This window comes from Peromyscus eremicus, chromosome 7 (assembly GCF_949786415.1).
Source record: "Peromyscus eremicus chromosome 7, PerEre_H2_v1, whole genome shotgun sequence".
In the NCBI taxonomy this organism is placed as follows: Eukaryota; Metazoa; Chordata; class Mammalia; order Rodentia; family Cricetidae; genus Peromyscus; species Peromyscus eremicus.
Genome location: NC_081422.1, coordinates 66,114,444 through 66,134,337, shown reverse-complemented (window position 1 = coordinate 66,134,337; position 19,894 = coordinate 66,114,444). Strand labels below are relative to the sequence as shown.

Genomic DNA, 19,894 nt, shown 5'->3' with positions numbered 1-19,894 from the left:
AGTGGGCTGTTGCCCCCTGCAGGTTGGCTTGCAAGGAGTTCAGAGAACCTCTTTAGGCTCGTTGGCTTTCTCTTCTCCCAGGGAACAGTCACTTTAAATTAAAGGAGGAAATAAGTAAAGGTCACTCCAGTGTGTTAACCCCAGGCATTGTAGGACTCAGCCTTCAGGCTTGCTAACAGCCTTGGTCTAGCCTCTTGATTCACGATGACTTCGGTCAGTTCCTTTCCTCCAGCCTTGGAGGTTAAAAGACAATTTCGTAGTTTCCTGAACAGTCATTTGTCCTAATTTGACAATGCTAAGAAGCCCTCATAAAAAGTGAGGTCATTGGTTTAAGAGCTCTTGGTGCAAGCACTTTAGATTTAGATTTTAGTGGTGGGGGGAGTGCTCCCATGCAGCCCAAGCTGATCTTAAACTTCTGACCATCTTGCCTCCAACCTCCTGAGTGATGGGATTAAAGGCATGCACCACTATATCCAGTTTAGAAAGTTCTGGGGATGGAACCCAGAGTTCGTCAGGCAGGCACTCTATCAACTGAGCTACAATCCCAGCCCCGCATTTAAAATGTTAACAGTTCTAAGATTTCTACCACTTTGAGTTGGCTCTCAGCGTTTGTGGACATCTGGTAGCAACAGAATAAGAAGGCAGAAGCTGCATTTTCCCAAGTAATAGATATTTGGGGAGGGAGATGTGTAAGTGGTAGCTTTGGAGACCTGTATGGTTCCTGGCTGAACCTTCAGTTTATTTTGGAGGGGTATCCACATCAGTATGGGGACAATGTGCTTGCTTATCCTCTTCAAAAATCCTGTTCGACTTGTCCAGCCTGGGCGCTGACAGCAAGACGTTTTGTGATCTTCTGTAAGGTCCTGTGGAACGTCAGTGACCAAGCTAATCTCAACCGGGAGTCTACCCCGTTTTATTTTCCTGGTGACGCAAGCTCAGGAGCAGGGTTGTCTGGGTGGAGTCTCTTCCGCAGGCAGCTCCTTGAAGCTAACAGCAGGGGATGTTGGATTCTATAAACAGATATTTCAGATGCGGGTCATAGGTTAGCTTAGGGAGATGGTGTCTTGTAAATATGATGTGAGGCTCTTTTTATCTTCAGGAAACTGAGAGAACCCAGAGAAACTGGAGAACATTCAGCAAGTGTTTCTTTTTAAAGAGGTGATGTTAAAAATATTAAATCTGGGAGCACAGAAAGAGTACTTTCACGTTAGTAAAGTGCTTTGTCTGCAAGCGTGGGCACCTGAGTTAGATCCTTTGGAGACCACACCAAAAAATGGCAGGGTCCCTTCCCTTACTTTTATTGAGATGCCTTTCACATAACACAGATCCACCATTTTAACTAGTTGAAAATGTGTAGTTCAGGGTTTTTATGTGATCACAATGAGAGTACTCAATGCCACACTTCACAATAAGAGCGTCCAATGCCACACCACCAGCTTAATGCTGAAGCATCTGCTCTTCGTCTCTCCTCTCTCCAGCCTCTGTCAGCCACCAGCCTGCCTTATATCTCTATGGGGTTTTCTCATCTGGAAATCTCACATGAACAGAATCATATGTCTAGGCATGAACTCCTGAGCACATGGCGTTGGGGGAAAATCAGTGTCTTCCCTTTTTAGTTGAGAGAGTTTTTATGGGAGTTATTCTTGGGTATCTGAATATCTTTATTATGTTGTTTCAATGACAGCCCGTGTCAAGCACACTCTGTGAGCAGGTGTTGGGATACATATATATTGTACAGGGTGTTTGCCTGCATGAATATATGTGTATCACATGCATGCAGTTCCTGTAGAAGACAGCATCAATTGGAACTGGAGTCACAGACAGCTATGCGCCTCCATGTGGGCCCTGAGAACCAAACCTGGGTTCTTTGCAAGAACAACCAGTGCTTTTAACTGCGGAGCCATCTCTCTAGCCCAAATATTAGGATTTTATTATCATAGTTTTTGTCTGGATCTGTGTCATAATTATGGGCCTCTCTGAGAATGAATCTTGTAGTTTCTTAACCTCTTAAAGTAAAACATGACTTATTTATTTTACAAGGAAACTATGAAGGAAATGAATTGTGTATGCATATGTGTGTGTATATATTCATTTATCATTTTATGTATATGTGTGTTTATTATGTGCATGTGGGGTGTCTGTGTGTCATGGTGTGTGCATGGAGGTCAGAGGATAACATGGTATTGGTTCTCTCCTTCACCCTTTACATAGGTTCTGAGGTTGAACTCAGGTTGTTGACACTGAACCATCTTGCCAGCCCCAGGAGACAACTTACATTTTTACGCTACATAATCACTGAGTTACTATGGGGGAAAAACAGATTAATTAGTAGGCTCTAAAGAAGGAGCAGGAAGTATCTTCTAGGTAATTCTGTATGCAAGAAAATGACCACTTCAGCAACAAACACACAGAATGGAAATGTTTTTTTTCTGGAAGCTTTGTCTATTTAGCCTGAGGTGTGGTGAATTAGTAACAGGATGAAGGAAATGGACTCACCCCTTTATTCTACTTTAGTGGCAAGAGGTAGCCTGCCTGCTGTCTGCTGCTCTGTGGCAAGGACTCTGAGACCTGGCAGCAGGTGGAAATAACATGTGACCAGGGCATGACAGGAGTGAAAGCCTTAGAAGTTTAACTTCAGCTCCACGATTGCCCAATACTGCCTGGCTTCCTCAGGTTCGAGCTAGGCCCTTAGACTGTTAGAACTGGCAGAAACACCGAAACTCGCCAGACTAGCCTTGTGTGTTACGGAGGAAACTAAAGGCAGATGTGAGCTCGAGAACTACCCAGAGTCATCATAAAAAGACTAGCGGAGGCCAGTCTAGAAGCCACATCTAACAAAAGGAAACTAGAGGGGAGTCAACTCTCCTTTGAAACATCTGGGACTTTGTAAGCAGAAAGGACTGGACCAGGAGATCTCAAGCCCAAGTGGGCCCCACAGGCAGCTGGAGAGCAGGAGAAGCCAGTGAGATGGGGTGTCATCAGTCTGACCCAGGGCTTCTTAGAGACAGCATCTCAGGCCCTGCTCTAGAACTTGAGAGAGAATGAGCCTATATTGGGTGACTCCTGTGCTCATGAGGAAAAAGTACCACAAACTAGAGACCTATGACATCCACAGAGAACTAGGAAGAGAGGGGTGGAGAGAGCCTTAAGACTAAAACAAGCTTTTTATCTACCTGAATAGCTCACTGTCACTTGGGTGGTGGGACCCTGAAGATAGTATAAGGGGCATGACTTCCTCCATCTTAGAGTGAGCAAGAGATTCACTATTGGTCCAAGCTGTCATTAGGCCAAGGAGAGCAACCATGATGCTGTGTTGTGAAGAGACAGCAACCCTCCAGCAGGTGAGCTGGGGGGTGGGAGGCTGCGGGGGTGGGGATGCACTGGGCACCTCTCAGCTCAGCTCTTGCAGTCTCCGCACACTGGAGTGGGGGGTGGCCAGTGGTAGGGAGCTGACAAGCCAGCATTCCATCCCCTGGCCTCCTGGCCTCCACGCCTCAGCTGTTTGCCCTCATTCAGCAGAAAAGGGAGACAGAGAGGGAACAAAAGCTGGCTGTGGCAGAAGCCTTGTTAATTAGTAAAGCCCGAAAGGTCTGTGTATTGGCTCCGCACTAAGACAAGCCCTGGCCGTGTCCGCCGGTTGGCCATCAGGAGTGAGGCTGGCCAAGGTGTCAGACCCGACCTCTGGAAGGAAAGGTGGTCAGCCCCTTGGTTAGGCAGAGCACTCGAGACAGCCACTGGTGTGCTGCGCTGGGGTTCTGTGCTTGTCATAAAAGAACACATCCTCCTGTGTCAGGGGCCAGTGAGAAGATTATGAAGCGCAGACTAACCCGTGGAAGGGTGGTGTGTGCCAGCGGTCGTTACTTGCGACGCATGGTGACATCAGGCAAAGACCTGGGTTTGGTCTTTCTGTGTTGTGGTATTGGCACACCTCCCCCAACTCTCCACCCCTCACCCCTGCCACCGCCTTTTAGATTAGTAACCAGAGCACATGGTTGAAAGGGAAGGGTTTTAAAAGTAGTGTAAACTCAGCAGGTCAGTACATTAAAATATGTTGTTTGTCCCCTAAGTCACCCTCAGTTTACCAGACTGACACTGGATAATGGGTCTAAAGTGTTCATGAATGAGCCAGCCAGAAAACCTGACTGGCCTTTTAAATACTACAGGCTCATCTCTGCCCTGCACAGAGTTGCTCTGGGAAGGTGAGGCAAAGATCTCCATTGTTTCTTCCAAGAAGTGTAGGTTTGGGAGCTGGAGAAATGGCTGGGAGGTTAAGCGTGCTTGCTGCTCTCCCAGAGGACCAGAATTCTGTTCCGAGCACCGACACACTGGTCATTCACAAGTGCTCGTGAGCGTAGCTCTAAAGCAGTGGCCCTCACCCTTCCTAATGCTGTGACCCTATAACACAGTTCCTCATGTTGTGGTGACCCCCAACCATAACATTATTTTCATTACTACTTCATAACTGTAATTTTGCTACTGTTATGAATTGTAAATATCTGATAATGCAGGATATGTGATTATGTGACCCCCAAAGGGGTCGCGACCCCGAGGTTTAGAACCACTGCTCTAAGGGCTCTGTCTTCACTGACATGAATGCATGTGCAGGCACACACACACACACACACACACACACACACACACACACACACACAAATCTTTTTTTTTTTTAAGTGTAGGTTTGAGGGGCTGGCAAGATGTTTCAGTGGGTAAGGGCCCTTGCCACCAAGACTGGGATCCTGAATTCGATCCCTGGACTCAGGTGGTGGAAGGAGAGCCCTGACTACTACCTTGTTAGACTACTCAGTTGTCTTCTGACTGTCATACACATGCCACGGCACAGGCACCACACCAACACACACAATAAAGAACACATAAATGTAAAAAGAAGTGTAGGTTTGACCTGTGGCTGGTGAACATGGCTAGCTATGGCTTGAAGCTAAGGCTGATAAACCCCAGTGTGTAAGCCAGGTGGACTTCTTCTCTTTGGGGAAACACAGGCAGGTATAGTTGGAGTGGTAATAATGGCACCACCCACCCCCTTCCCTCGCACCTCTCTCTACCCTGTCCGGCATTTTCCCAAAGGTGGGAATCCCGTTCTGCAGGTGCTTTCTGACCATGCGTCCCAGGCTGGGGTGTGTGTTCCTGTGGTAAGGGGGTGAGGGAGAGGGTGCTTGGCAAAGATCATAAGGTTTGAATGGTATGTTCCTTGGGTGCCAAACATACATGATCATTAATATAAACAGATACATGGCGGGGCTGGGGAGATGCCTTGCCTGACAAGCGAGCGCTTGGATGTGAGTTTGATCCACAGAACCAACATGAAAAATCTGTGTGGTATCAGGTACTTATAATCCTAGTGCCTGAGAGATGGAGACAGGCAGATCTCTGGGATTGGCTGGCCAGCTACTCTATCCTACTACTTGGTGAGTTCCAGGATAACATGAGATCCTGTTCCCTGCCCATCCCGCCCTCCAAAGAGTGCTTGAGGAATGGCAATGAGGTTGATCTCTGGCTTCCAGATGCACACATGTGCACCTGCACTCCCCCATCTCCCACCCCAGAATGCCATGGCATATAGTTAAAATGTTACAGTGGGAAAGGCACAATTTGTAAAGGAGAAACCTGAACCCCGAGAGGTGATGTCCACAGCCCCTGGGCTTTCTCTCTCCACCCCACAATGGGCTTCTCCACCTCCGAGCTGGTTGTTGTAAATGCTGGAGAACCACTCATGCGATTGCTAAGTGTGGGGCTGCCTGTGCCTGTTCCCCCTCCTAACTGTCGGTGGTGAGAAGAAATCGCTTCGCTGTGTAAACCAGCGTGAGGGAGCTGCCTATGCTCTGTTTGGACAGCTGCGGCTGGGCTCCGCTATCTCTTACTGTGCAGAAGGGCCTGTGAACAGGCTAGGGAAGTGTTTCCAGAGGCTGGAGGAGGTGAGAACTTGCCTGATTGTCCTCCAGGTGCCTGTGGCCAGAATGGTCGAACTTTTAAAAGAAAATGCACATTTATTTTATAAATGTAAATCCACATTGCATTTCTGTGGCTCAGAATAAAAATGTTCTAAGAGAGTTTGCAATGGATAAACTTGCCTCAACTTTTCCCACAGCACCATGCCCCTTGCTCCCAGCCAATCAGCACTGCCAGTACCTAGTGAAGCCAAGCAGACATGTGACCCCCGATCCTGTCCACGGAGTTTGTTCTTCATTCTTACATCCTCACTCCCCACTGAGAACTCCACTGAACTGTCACAATACTGAATGACATTCAGTGTGATTGCAGGCTTTTAGGGTACAGCGCCTCGTTTTGCTTTGTTTTACAGAGACTTGCTTTGTAGCCCTGGACCAGAACTCATTATGTAAGCTAGGCTGGCCTCGAACACACAGAGATTCCCTTGTTTTCTGAGTCCTGGGATTAAAGGTGTGGGCCACACCTGGCCATTTGGCTCATTTTTGTACCATTTTGCACGTGCGTAGGCTGTGGTACTCGGAGAGAAGGGGTTGTGTGAAGAGAACGTCCACGGTAACTTCAATCGCTACGACCACATTGCCTTCTAGGCCCTCCAGCCGGTTTTTAACCCCACCAGCCAAGTTTTCTGACTCTGCCCAAACACTGTTACCAAAACTTTTTACATTGGCTGCCGGATCAATGGAAAAACTATCTTCATGCAGCCTTTAGTCATGGTCCAGGCTTGGAAAACAATGGTGGAAAATGGCCCGTTTGCTCTGTGGCCATGATATAAAGTGTAGGGATTTCAAGTTGCTGGAGTGACAGAGAGCTGGAGTTGATTTTTGTTAAGTGTGACTGCCCGGGTGAGTGAATAAAGATAAAATGCTGAATGACAAGCACAGCTGTGTGAATCAGAAGTGTGTGCGTGTCTTTGGTCTTCTTTCTTGCTAATCTTGCTGTGACATCTGGGATGTAAGGTCAGTGAGTCACAGAAATGCCCCCAGCACTGTGACTATGGCTTCTGTGTCTGTACAGTGACCTTCTGGGTCAGCAGAGCTTTGCCAGCATCTGACATGAACTGAACCCAGCCATTACTAAGAAGCTGGAAAAGTTGATGTGGGAATTGAGGCATTTGGGAGTTGGGAAGCCTTGGAGAACTTTTCTACACCAACTTTCTTTGCTTGGGTCTCGAGTAGGAGAACTTTCATATGGCACTTGCCTTGAACAAAAGAGTATGGGCTTTGTTTGTTTTTAGATGCCAGGACTGTTGTTGAATTAGGTATGGTTCCAGGAAAGGGGAAGTTTGTTTTATGGTCTTTTTATAAAATAGAGAACTAGGGGTGGTGGGGGAACAGGGGCCAGAGAAGGTTTCTGGAGAGACTTGCCAACAAAGGCTTATGTTAAATGTTAAACTATTTGTAAACACAGTGCGGTTTACCACACTGTGAACACAGAGAAAGGCAAATTAGCACTTTGCAAATAATCAAAACAGTACTGTGTCAGGATATACACATGCTCCCCCAGAGCCAAACACAGCCTGTGCCACTGTGGAGGCTTAGGCTGGGGTGACCCTGCCAGCTGTGAACATACAGACCAAGTGCCCTTCTCTAGTAAGCCAAGGTCTGAATTAGTCCAAACCCAGGTTCAATCAGGCCTGGTTTCCAGCATCCTCCTTTTCCTGAGACTTCAGTGGGGAGGCTGACCACGTGTGCAAGTGTTCTTTCCTTCACTGAAAGGTTTGGGCAGACATCAGGGTTCTCTCTCCTCTCGCTTCTGTAAACCCTGTGCCTTGGTCTGGAGAGATGCTCAGAGGTTAAGAGCCCTGGCTGCTCTTGCAGAGTCCAGTTTGGTACCCAGCACCCACATGGCAGCTCACCTGTAACTCCAGGGGATCAAGCACCCTCTTCTGACCTCCTCAAGCACTGCATGCATGTGATACACAGACATACATGCAGACAAACACTCATGCACATTAAATAAAAATAAATCTTTAGAGCAACTAGACCTGTGCTCAGGGGTAAACGAACTATCTCTGTCCATCATCCCTGCTCTGCCCTCCAGGTCTTCCTTGTGTCGGTCAATCTAAAAGAAAAGAAAGACAGCTACATTAATCTAAAATTCACATAATAGAAAACTCTGTGGTTTATAGTGTATTTACAGGATTGTGTAGATTATAGTCAACAGTACAATGTTTTCATTAAGTCTCAAATGAAGATGCCCGTGAGCAGACCCTCCCCACCTCTTCCTCAGCCCTTCCTCTAGCCCTGGCCAACCATTAAGCTATTTTTCCATCTCTCTTAGATTTACTATTCTAGACCTTTCCTTCAGCATCAATATAGGCTCTTTGGTAACATGCATCTTTCACTTGGTATCTTTCACTTGCAGCATACATCAGTATTTCATTTCTCTTTATGACCAGCTAATATTCCATTGTATGGATGTACCACATTTTATTTATGCATTTGTTTGTTGATGGGAATGTAAGTTGTTTCCACTTTGGGGATGAATAATGATGCCCTGAGCATGTGTATATATTTTTTATATAAATGGAAGTTTTTATTTCTCTTAGTCATATAGAAAAGAGTGAAGTAGCCAGGCGGTGGTGGCGCACGCCTTTAATCCCAGTACTCATGAGGCAGAGCCAGGCGGATTTCTGTGAGTTCGAGGCCAGCCTGGGCTACCAAGTGAGTTCCAGGAAAGGCGCAAAGCTACACAGAGAAACCCTGTCTTGAAAAACAAAACAAAACAAAACAAAACAAAAAAAAACAAAAAAAAAAAAAAAAAGAGTGAAGTAGCTGGTCATGGGGAAAGTTGGTTTAACATTGTTTTGAGAAGCAGATAACTTTCCTGCATGGCTACACAATTTTGTATTTTCTCAGCGATACATGAAGGTTTTCATTTTTCTATATCCTCCCTAGCACTAAGTGTGTGTGAATATGGCTCTGATTTGCTCTTCCCTAGTGACTAACAGTATTGAGCCACTCTTCCTGTGCCCATTCCTGTATCATCTTTGAAAACAAATCTATTCCTATCCATTGCCCTCATCAAGCATGGGTGGTTTGCTGGACATTGAGGCACATACCTTTAATTCTAGAACTTGGGAGGCAGAGGCAGGTGGATCTCCGTGAGTCTGAGGCCAGTCTGGGCTACAGAGTGAGTTCCAGGACAGTCAAAACTATGTGAGAGACCCTGTTTCAAAAAAAAAAAAAAAAAAAAAGTGGCTTATCTTTTTATTATGAAGGTGAAGAATTCTTTATATATTTATTTGTAAATATTTCCTCTTGTTCTGTGGACCCTCTCATCACCTTGATGGGATCCCCAGCATTGTAAAAGTTTCTTACTTCTCACAGGCTACTCTCATGGTGAGTTACAGGCTCACAATCACCTGTAACTCCAGTCCTAGGGGGATATAGTGCCCTCTTCTGGATGCCTTGGGTACTTCACACACACAGTACACATAATACATGCAGACACACACACACACACACACACACACACACACACGGATGTCTATCTGTCTGTTCTTTGTCATCTGTGCTTCTGGTATTGTAGCTGAGGAACCTCTGCCTAAACCAAAATCACAGCTATGCACTCCTGTGTCTTCTAAGAGCTTTAATGGTTTTAGGTTTAGAATTTGGGTCCAGGACCCAAATTTGAGTTCACTTTGTGAAGGGGTGCTGTCTTCATTTGCTTGTTTGCTTTCGTTTGTGACAAGGTCATGTGTAGCCCAGGCTAGCCGTAAATTCACTGTGTAGCAGAAGATGGCCTTGACCTCTTCTTTCTCTTGCTTGTACCACCCTAGTGCTGGAGAGGGTGGCCACCGCACCCAGTGTATGTGATGCTAGGGATCAAACCCAGGGCTTCAAGTATGCCAGGCAAGCATTCTACTAACAACGGCTGTGCCCCGAGCCTACCCATTTTCCCATCATTAGGATGGGATGAGGATAGCTCCTAGAGTCCTTAACAAGGTGGAGAGCTCACAGAGGGCTGAGCACAGCCGAGGGCTGGCAGGCTTTCTATGGAGACCGCCCCAGATAATCTTCCAGTGTGTGGGTGTGCTCTCATGGCACTTCACCTTTTCACTTCTTTTTCATGGTTTTTGTATTGCACATCTCATTTAAGAGCAGATGACAGGCACCACGTGGCCTGTAGGCTGTCACTCACCCTGTCTTCTTCCCCTGACATTCAGCATTATTTTTTTTTCCTCAGTACTGGGTATTGAAATGAATCCCGATGCTGGGTGTGATGGCACACGCCTTTAGTCCCAGCCATCAAGAGACAGAAGCAGGATGATCTCTAGTTCAAGGCTAGCCTGGTCTACAAAGCGAGTTCCAGGAGAGTCAGAGCTGTTACACAGAGAAACCTTCTCTGGGATTGTGGGGGAGAGAAAGAAATGAGTCCTTCAGACATGCTAGGCAAGTCTACTGCCACGAACCTACATCTCCAGCTTTTAAAAAATATATTTTGAGACAGGGTTTCCCTAAATTGACTGGGCTAGCTTCAAACTCATCAAATATCCCAGGCTAGCCTGGAACTTCCAGTCATCCTGCCTCCTCCTCCTCCTCCTCCTCCTCCTCCTCCTCCTCCTCCTCCTCCTGTTGCCGGGATGACAGAGGAATGCTAGAAGGTCCCAGCTACAGTACCTTTCCGAAGCCAGCTCCCCTCACGAGTTGGGGACCACCAGTGAACACTCCGTCCTTTGTTCTTGTTTTTAGAATGTGGAGGTCCTGGCCAGCAGGCGCAGTTTGTCAGAGCAGAACCAAGCAGACGCGGACCTGCGTGAGAAAGTGCTGAAGGAGGAGAATGAGAAGCTGCAGGAAAGGATTGTAGAGCTGGAGCGCAGAGTGGCCCAGCTGCAGAGGCAGGTGGAGGACGTGAAACGTGACGAGGCCCAAGCCAAGGAGACACTCCGCAAGAGTGAGGTGAGGCTCCCCGGGCCTTGGCTGAGGTTTGGCAGCATGTGGCCCTCTTTCCTATAGTGACTTCAGAGCTGAGGAAGGGACTGTCGGGATTTATTTAGGATGTCAAGGTGACGGGCAAGCATACCTAAGAGTGACGGGATCAGGGGTAATAAAACCCGGTGGAAAACACAGGCCTGGCCGCACGGTACTGAGGGACTCCTGCATCAGACATACACATCTTTCTGAGGCTCCAAACACCTCTAAACACCTTCAGAGGCCATCTTCACACCACCATTAGGCTGACTCACTAAAGGCATTCTTTCTTTAACACATAGCTGCTATTTTTGGAGATGTTAGCAAACCAGTTATCCAATTTACCAGAGCTTTGTTTGGAAGCTGTTAAGGAAGGAGGCGGTGAGCAACAGTGGTGGAATGACAGAGGGACACACCGGGCACCCATCAGGACACCTGCACACTTTTACAGCAGTGCCTTCCCTCAGTCTATCCCCTACCTGGAGTTTCTGAATCTCCAGGGGACATGGGACTGCAGAGGTGCACACACCCAAGAACCCAGCTGTTCCTTACGTTGATCCTATGCCAGGTACACTGTGACCATGGCCATCTTTTGTCCATGGACACAGAAGGCATCAGAGCACATTGGAGTGTGTCTCTGTGTTTCTTGACTATCTATCTCTCCTTGTAGAGTGAAGTCCAGCAGCTAGAGGGAGCCCTTGTGCACGCCAGACAGGAAGAAAAGGAAGCCACCTCAGCCAGAAGGGCCTTGGAGAAGGAGCTGGAGAGTGCCCAGGTAAGCTCTGAGTCCTGCCTTCCTCAACCATGTAGGTAGACATGGCCACTGGGCCCGTCCTTCCAGGAAATGGCTTCCATCTGTGGAGCCACCCTGAGTTTCAGACTCCCCATCTAGACTGGTGAAGTCGGGTACAGTGGTGCTATCTGGAGGTGTTTCAATTGTCACACTGGGCAGATACTGCAGGCGTGTGGTGAATGGAGTCAGGATTGCTGATGAGCATCCTACCAAACAGGCCAGCTCCACACCATGAGCTTTCTGGCCCAAATGCCACCGTGGCGCAGTTGAGAAGGCCTTGCCCTTGATGTGGAAGTTTTGCAGAGATAAAATACAAATAGTATGTGAAGGCAGGCTCAACCTGTCCCCGAGGCGGCATGGAGTCGTCTCTCTGCAGAAGCCAATTTTCCTCCTCCTCTGGGCAAACATGCTCCACACCGTGCAGTCCTTCAAGGCGGCTATTAAAAGAAGCAGGAAGAAGTCATTTCCTTGAGACCAGATAGCTATCTCCCTTCAAAAGCAGGAGGTTCCTAGAAAATGAGATTTTCCCATTTGGATGTCAGGAAGATTATTTGAAGTCCGCTGTAGTCAAAGCCAGTGCTGAAGTTGTAAATTGACTTTTGCACAGGGGCCTCAGCGGGATCCAGGTTTGTCTTCAGTTCACCTTCCACCCTTAGGTTTTACAATGAAGTCCAAATATCCCTGGGCTGAGTTTCTGGGAAGGTGAGGGCTGAGGGGCTGGCTTAAACTCAAGACGGTTGAAGATTCGCAGTGGGGACCCACTAGTCTGCAGGGTCAGATGGGACAGCACACAGGAAAAGATTCAAACCCGGAGCCATGCTTCAGAGCTCTGAGTGCACGAGGCTAGCTCCCTTAGCCAGTTAGCTCCTGTGGTGTTGAGCAGGATTCACACTGGGACTTTTGCCTGGGTGCTAGGGATCTGCGCTCAGGTCCTCATGCTTGTGAGGCGAGAACATCGCCCACTGAGCCAGCTTCTGGAGTCCCTTTGCAGCACCCCCCGCCCCATCCCCGGGCAATGCTGAGTGAGGTACTTCGTAGCCACTGAGATGATGCCACTAAGGCTAACAATATAAACCCACAGACTGATAGTGGGACAAAATTTGCACATGCACCAGATGGGTCGTTCTAAGATGCCGACTTGGAGGGTGTACAATGGCGTCCTTGAGCTTGGGGACCATTACCTGTTACTGGCTGCGGAGCCTTTGACTATATGACTAAAGTTGGTAACCAATGGTCACCAGGTCCTGGATAAAGGACAGGAGGAAGGTGGCTTCTCAGAGGCCTTGGAGCACAGTAACTATGAGCCAGCTGGGGAAGCGACAGAGCTTTCCCCTGCTGCTGTCTCGATATGCAAAAGCCCACTAGGACAGGAGGGGGAGGGACAGAGGATGAGCACCGAGAGCCTTCCTTTAAATATATATTTTAAGAAAATGAACGCCTATCTGACTGCCTCTTATGTCGGACTCAGGGGACAATAGTGGGATGGAGACCCCTTACACAGAATGCAAATTCTAGCCCTTTTTAGTGGACTCACGGTTTTTGGAACAGATTAAAATCCTTAAACTTGAATTTCAGAGTTATTCCAGATAATTTAAAAATGTCCCACAATTTAGAAACGTCACCTAGAACGATGTTCTGCCAACTCAGTTATCTAAGAAATATGTTCTAGAGCCTGAGGGTGTAGCTCAGTGGTGTGGAGACTTGCTTATCATGCACAGGACCCTGGATTTGATCCCTAGCAAAAAGAAAACACAACATTTACACACACACACACACACACACACACACACACACACACACACACACACGGGAGGCAGTATTGAGAGATTTTTCTAAAAGTCACTGCTGCAAAAACTATGTCTCATTTACCCAAAAAGAAGAAAGCTTGGGACCTTTGGGGTGTGTGTGTACATGGGAGCACACAGGACACGCAGGCATCTGTGAAAGCCAGGTGTTGACATTGGGGTGTCTTCTTCTATTGATTTCCACCTCATTATTTGAGACAGGGTCTCCCATCAATCCTGTAGCTCCCCATTTCAGCTAAACTGCTGGCCAGTGAGCCTCCCCCTCTGCCACCCCCCCCCCCAGATCCTCCTGGTTTCTATCTCTTCCTCACAGGGGTTACAGGTACCCAAGGTATGAGGTATCTTATGGCATTTTCCAGTGTTAGTTGTAGTAAGTATCTCAGGTAGAGAATCCACTCTTTTCCTGTGTGGACTTTACGATCTGCTGTAGTTAGCACACGAGAGAGAGTATAAAGATACAGAAATCGCCTAGCTGAAATGACTGTCCTGAGAAGTCTGCAGATGTTGGGTGGGGTCCTGTGGTCCAGCCACGGAGTGGGTGAAACTGAGGTGCTTGGGTGGCAAAGAAGAAGGGCCTAGGCATAGAGTGAGGCATAACGTGGGGACCATGGGAGGCTGTGGAGCCCCGACTGACATGTCTGCTGGCCTGGAGTCTCTGGATTGGGATCCAGGGGAAGGAGTGAGGTGACGGGATCTCCAGAGGTGGAGCTGAGCTGGATCCCAAAGGTTTTAACAGGGACCCATTGCTAGACCCTCATATTGTTGGTTTGCATGAATTCATATTTTTCTTTTATATTATATATTTTATATAGCCTCAACTATATTATTCTATCATATTGTTACTGAAAATACATTTGGTTGAATTTAGCATGATTTTCTTTGGCAATTTCACACATCTATACAGTGGACTATGATCATATTCACACTCCCTTACTTTTTTTGTCCCCCTCCTGGGCCTGGTGACCCTCTCTACTTTCATGTCTCCTTTCCCCCTGACTTTAATTAAGGTTGCTTGTGTGAGCATGAGTGAGGAGTTTCTCACTAAGCAAGGGCAACTTACCAGTGGCTACACCACTGAAGAAAATGATTCTCCCTCCCAGGCAGGCAGCCATTAACTGCCTTTAGTTCCTCAGGGAGGGTAGGGCCTGCTGAGTCCCCTCCCTGATCCATGATGAGGTGTTGAAAGGGAATTCACTTTTTGTTTTGTTTTATTTGTTTTTGAGCAGTATTTGTGTGTGTGTGTGTGTGTGTGTGTGTGTGTGTGTGTGTGTGTGTGTGTAGCCCTGGCTGTCTTGGAACTCATTCTGTAGACAAGGCTGACCTCAAACTCACAGAGATCCGCCTGCCTCTGCCTCCCAGTGCTGGGATTAAACGTGTGTACTGCCACTACCTGTGGGTAATTCACATCTTTGAGATGTAGTTCTTTAGAGTTCCCTCCACAGGATGGAATCAACCTCACTGGGTGGTAACAACTCCTCCCTAAACCAGAAAACAAACTCCAAACAGCAGCCCCAGGGTTTCAGCCTTCTGTGTGTGAGCCAGGTGTGTGTCCAGCTGTGGCTGCAGTGGGCCGATTACTCCCACACTTGCCTTGGAGTACCTTCCTTTGCTCTCTTTTCCCCAACAGCTTTTCTTGACGTTGGTTCCCTGTGGGGGTGAACTTTAGCAGCCGGGCAATGTTTCTGCTTCCTAAAGCACAGCCACCCCACCAGAATTCAGGAAGAGGAGGACTTCCCCAGGGTTTTTCACGCCCATGCAGTCTGCTTGGCAAGCATACCTAGAGTATACTCTGCAAACTGGGAGTGCCTGGGATGATTCAGAAATAGCTGCAAGATGTATGACTTACTACATACATGACCTACTGCATGTGGCAGCAGGTTATAGACTGCTAAGCACTGTCCCAAGGTCAACCATTGTTCTATACAGCGTCTTGCAAGGACACAGTCTAAGCAGGCCTTAGGAGTTCCTGTGGCACACACCTTTAATCCCAGCACTCAGGAGGCAGAGGAGGGCAGATCTCTAAGTTTGAGGTCAGCCTGGTCTACAGAGCGAGTTCTGAGACAGCCAGGGCTACACAGAGGAACCCTGTCTTGAAGTGTTCCTGAACTAGGCTGGAGACTGAGTCCAGCTGGTAGAGTGCTGGTTGAGTTGGTTTTGGTTGGTGTACGCTATCATTGTCCTGTTTTGAGAACATTCAGATTTAAGGGTCTAGCCTGAGCCACACTGGTCACTGAGGCTGCTTGATGTACTTCCCTAATGTATTCTTCTACCTCTGTTCCTGTGGAGGTTGCTGGTTTAGTCAGTTTTGGTCTCTCTTTTTTTTGGGGGGGGTCCCTGATTCCCTTGATTCTCTCTCTTCTCTGCCCCCCCTCCCCCATTGCATAGAGGTAACAGGTTTCCCTACTTTTACTACTTTTGTGGTGTGGCTGTGAAATTCCCCTTGCCACCTGTGGCAGAGAGCGACCAGGCAGACAAGTGACCCAGCTGTATTTTTCCTCCTGTCTGCAGAGAGCACTGAGCCAGACCTCCCAGGAGCAGAAGGAACTATTAGAGAAACTCCAGGATGAGACCGAGCAGAAGGAGCAGCTGAGAAAGCTCAAGAACGAGATGGAGAGTGAGCGGTGGCACCTGGACAAGACCATTGAAAAGCTGCAGAAGGAGGTGAGGGGGCGGGAGGTGGGGCAAGGGTCAAGCGGGCCCGGGAGAACCCAGCACTTTCTCCCGGGAAGGCTCAGGAAACCCACAGTTCCCCGAAGCACAGACGCACCTGGACCTTGCAAAGCCCCTGCAGCCGTTCTTTGGGCTTGCTGAAAATTCCAGAGACGGAGAAACTTGTCTGAAAATTAAATGCCGAAAGCCTCGGCTCTGAGCACCTGGTCACTTGCTAACAGGAAACAGAGATGGCCTGGCGTGGAGACACACTTAACCAGTGTTCACTGAACTGGAGTTGAGGCTGTAGACAGTCAGTCTGCATAGTCACGTCTCTCTGACATACCGGAGAGTGCCAAAGGCCGTTTCTAAACCCTGAGACTTCTGTCCCTCAGCTCACCTCTGCCCCAAAACACTCACAGGGAAAGGCCCAGAGCTGACAAGCCCCTGCCTTCCAGGAGTGCACACAGGAGGCTGCCATCTTCTGACGCCTACCCTGTACAAGGTATTTTGCTAGTGACCTCTTTAGCTCTAACTTGAATTCTATGTCTGGTATTATCTTAACTCTGGAAGGTAGGTATGATTTCAGTGTTTCCAAAAAGGACGGTGCCAAGGCCCTTAGTGGCTAAGGATGTGCCGCAATCACACTGGTTAGTGAAGAGCAAAGCTCTGACCTCAGGATTACCTGTCCAGCCCCTATTCACTCCTCCATGCTGTCACCAAGGCAGGGTGAGCCAGATCCAGACAGTCCAGGGCCTGGCAGCCTCAGAGAAGGCTTCAAAGGTAGGGAGCAGAGAAGGTGCTTTCCATGTTGGAAGGGGCTCCAGATGGAGCAGGGCTGGGCCATCTCATACCACACTACTTTCTCTAGATGGCGGACATTGCCGAGGCCTCCCGAACATCCTCTCTGGAGCTGCAGAAGCAGCTGGGTGAGTATAAGGAGAAGAACCGTCGGGAGCTCGCAGAAATGCAGACTCAACTGAAAGAGAAAAGCCTGGAGGTGGAAAAGGCCAGATTGGCAGCTGTGAAAATGCAAGATGAGGTAATGCCTGCCGGGTGATCCTCTCCTTTATCTCTCCCTTCAGCTTGCTTTGCGAGGCTTCTCTTGATGGGGCGTGGTGGGGGCAGTGCTTAGGGTAGCTTTGGGGCTTGCATTATTCTCCATTCTCTAGTGATTACAAGCAGATGGCATCCTAAGGCACAAAATGCCCACCATCGGCTCCGAAGTGAAACAGACACATCTTTAATTGGGCCATATTCTGGTTTGGTCCAAAGTTTTCTGGCTGAAAAGATGAACCACTTTTTATGGAGCAAGAATGTTGTGTCCATCTGTGTCCAAACATGTCATCCACATCCGTGTTTTCCTTTATCCCTAGAACAAGATGGCAGGGAATGACTTGATTCTAGTAACAAACATTTATGTGTGAAAGTGTTTTTCCTTGTGTATGTGTCTGAGTGTTTGCACACACGGATGTACGGGTACCCATGGAGGCCAGAAGAGGGTGTTGGATCTTCTGGAGCTGCCTGACTTCAGGTGTAGGTGCTGGGATCCAAACTCTGATCATCATCATTGAGCAGCAAGTGCTCTTAACTACTGAGCCTTCTCTGCAGTCCTGATAATCATCTTTGGACTTTTCTTGGGATGGTCTGGCAGATAAGAATTTGATAGCCACAGTAAAACAGACTAAAAGATGTCCTCGGGGACTGGGCATGTGGCTCAGTAGGAGAGTGCTCTGAAGCACCATGGTTGCCTATTTCTGTCTGTCTGACTGTCATGTCCGTTCTCCTGCCCCATGCTTCCAAGTGCTAGGATTACAGGTGTGAGCCACCACACCTGACTGTTATTCTAGCCTGTGGTAACTGAAGGATGTTATTCTAGCCTGTGCCAACTGAAGGACCCTGAACAGCTGTCTCTGTTTTCTCAGCCTCTCTCTCTACATTAGCGGCCTTATGATAAACGAGATAATGCATGAATGACATGGTGACATCTCCTAGGTCCTGGACACTGGATACACGTTGCTCTCTCTCTTTCTCAAAGCTTCCCCCTCACACACGCAGTGTGAGGAACCCACAGGTTCCACAGAAAAACAAGTTTTCTTTAAAAACAAAAAACTTGTGATTTCTTTGATGATCAAAGAAAGGTTTCCCCTGAGTCAGGGCTGAACCCATCAAAGAACAATGGATATTTATTACATATTTCCAGAACGCTTCTGAAAGGACCCTGATAGCAGATCCTCTTTGCTTCAGGGTTACATGATACAGGACTCCAAGAAAACTGAACTTGGCACATTGGCATCTCAGTTCTCTTTGCTATGAAAAAAATATTTTCATTTTTACAGCAGATGGGTGGAGGGGTTCAACATTTGCCAGAACACAACAAATAACCTGGTCTGTTTTAACTTCAGAAGACCACAGTGTCACTGTGACCCTGCACAGGGAGGGATCCACATGACTGTTTGTATAAAGGTTGTTAGGCTAGACACTTTGGGGGAGAAGGAAACATGAAGATTCTCGAGACAGATAAAGAAGCAGCAGGCCACAAAGATTAAGTAAGGCCAGATGGAGACCAGGGCTCTTTATTTAAGAGAGAGAGAGAGAAAGAGAGCATACTGGGGCTGGAGAGATGGCTCAGCAGTTCAGAGTACTTCCTACTCCTGCAATCCCAGCATCCATGTCAGGAGGCTCACAACCACCTATCATATCAGTCTAGGTCCCAGAGATCTAGTGCCCTCTTCTGGCCACCATAGGCACCTGCCTGTGTACATGCACATACACATACATATTATATATATATATATACACACACACCTCTGTTCCTTTATTTATTTATTTATTTATTTTTTACAGGAAGGTTGTTTTTTATTTTATTTTTTCTTAACATTTATTTTACAGTGTTCTGTCTGCCAGAAGAGGGCATCAGATGTCATTATAGATGGTTGTGAGCCACCACGTGGTTGCTGGGAATTGAACTCAGGACCTCTGGAAGTGCAGCCAGTGCTCTTAACCTCTGAGCCATCTCTCCAGCCCACATATAATAATTTTTAAGCAGAGCACACATATGTGTGTGAATATATATGTATGTGTGTGTGTGTGTGTGTGTGTGTGTGTGTGTGTGTGTATATATATATATATATATATATATATATATATATATATATATATATTTCATCTTCTTAAAAAAAGATTTATTTATTTTATGTGGTATGAGCACTCTATCTGTAGGTATGCCTGCATGCCAGAAGAGGGCATCAGACCCCATTATAGATGGTTGTGAGCCACCATGTGGTTACTAGGAATTGAACTCAGGTCCTCTGGAAGAGCAGCAAGTGCTCTTAACCTCTGAGCCATCTCTTTAGTCGTCTCCTCCTCCTCCTCCTTCTCCTCCTCCTCCTCCTCCTCCTCCTCCTCCTCCTCCTCCTCCTCCTCCTCTTCTTCTTCTTCTTCTTCTTCTTCTTCTTCTTCTGCTTCTGCTTCTGCTTCTTTTTAAGAAGGTGTTTGCTATGTGAAAGCAGAGATACTTTTGAATTTGAATGGCAGACAGAGATTCCTCATCTCTCTGAAGGGAAAGGAGGCAGATGCCACCCTTCTAATACTGAGGTCAGAATGTTTAGAAATGAATTCATACGTCAAGATCCCTCCAGACCCTTGAATGAATCGTTTATCTCTGCTCCTCTCCCTGAGTGAAACTCTAGCTGAAAATTGCTAAGGGGTTGCACAGCGCTGACTACCTGCTGCCTCTGCCTTGAGAGCAGTGGCCTGGGTACCCTTCT

At 47.6% G+C, this 19,894-nt stretch overlaps 1 protein-coding gene across 1 annotated transcript in view; it reads left to right on the top strand.

Annotated features, from left to right (window-relative positions):
* Cgnl1 (cingulin like 1) overlaps window positions 1-19,894 on the top strand; it is a 109,827-nt gene that overhangs the window by 66,986 nt on the left and 22,947 nt on the right. Inside the window, exons 8-11 of the mRNA XM_059268211.1 lie at window positions 10,659-10,865; window positions 11,548-11,652; window positions 15,984-16,136; window positions 16,996-17,166. Of these exons, the coding sequence (XP_059124194.1) occupies window positions 10,659-10,865; window positions 11,548-11,652; window positions 15,984-16,136; window positions 16,996-17,166 (636 nt within the window). The remainder of the gene's footprint in view (window positions 1-10,658; window positions 10,866-11,547; window positions 11,653-15,983; window positions 16,137-16,995; window positions 17,167-19,894) is intronic.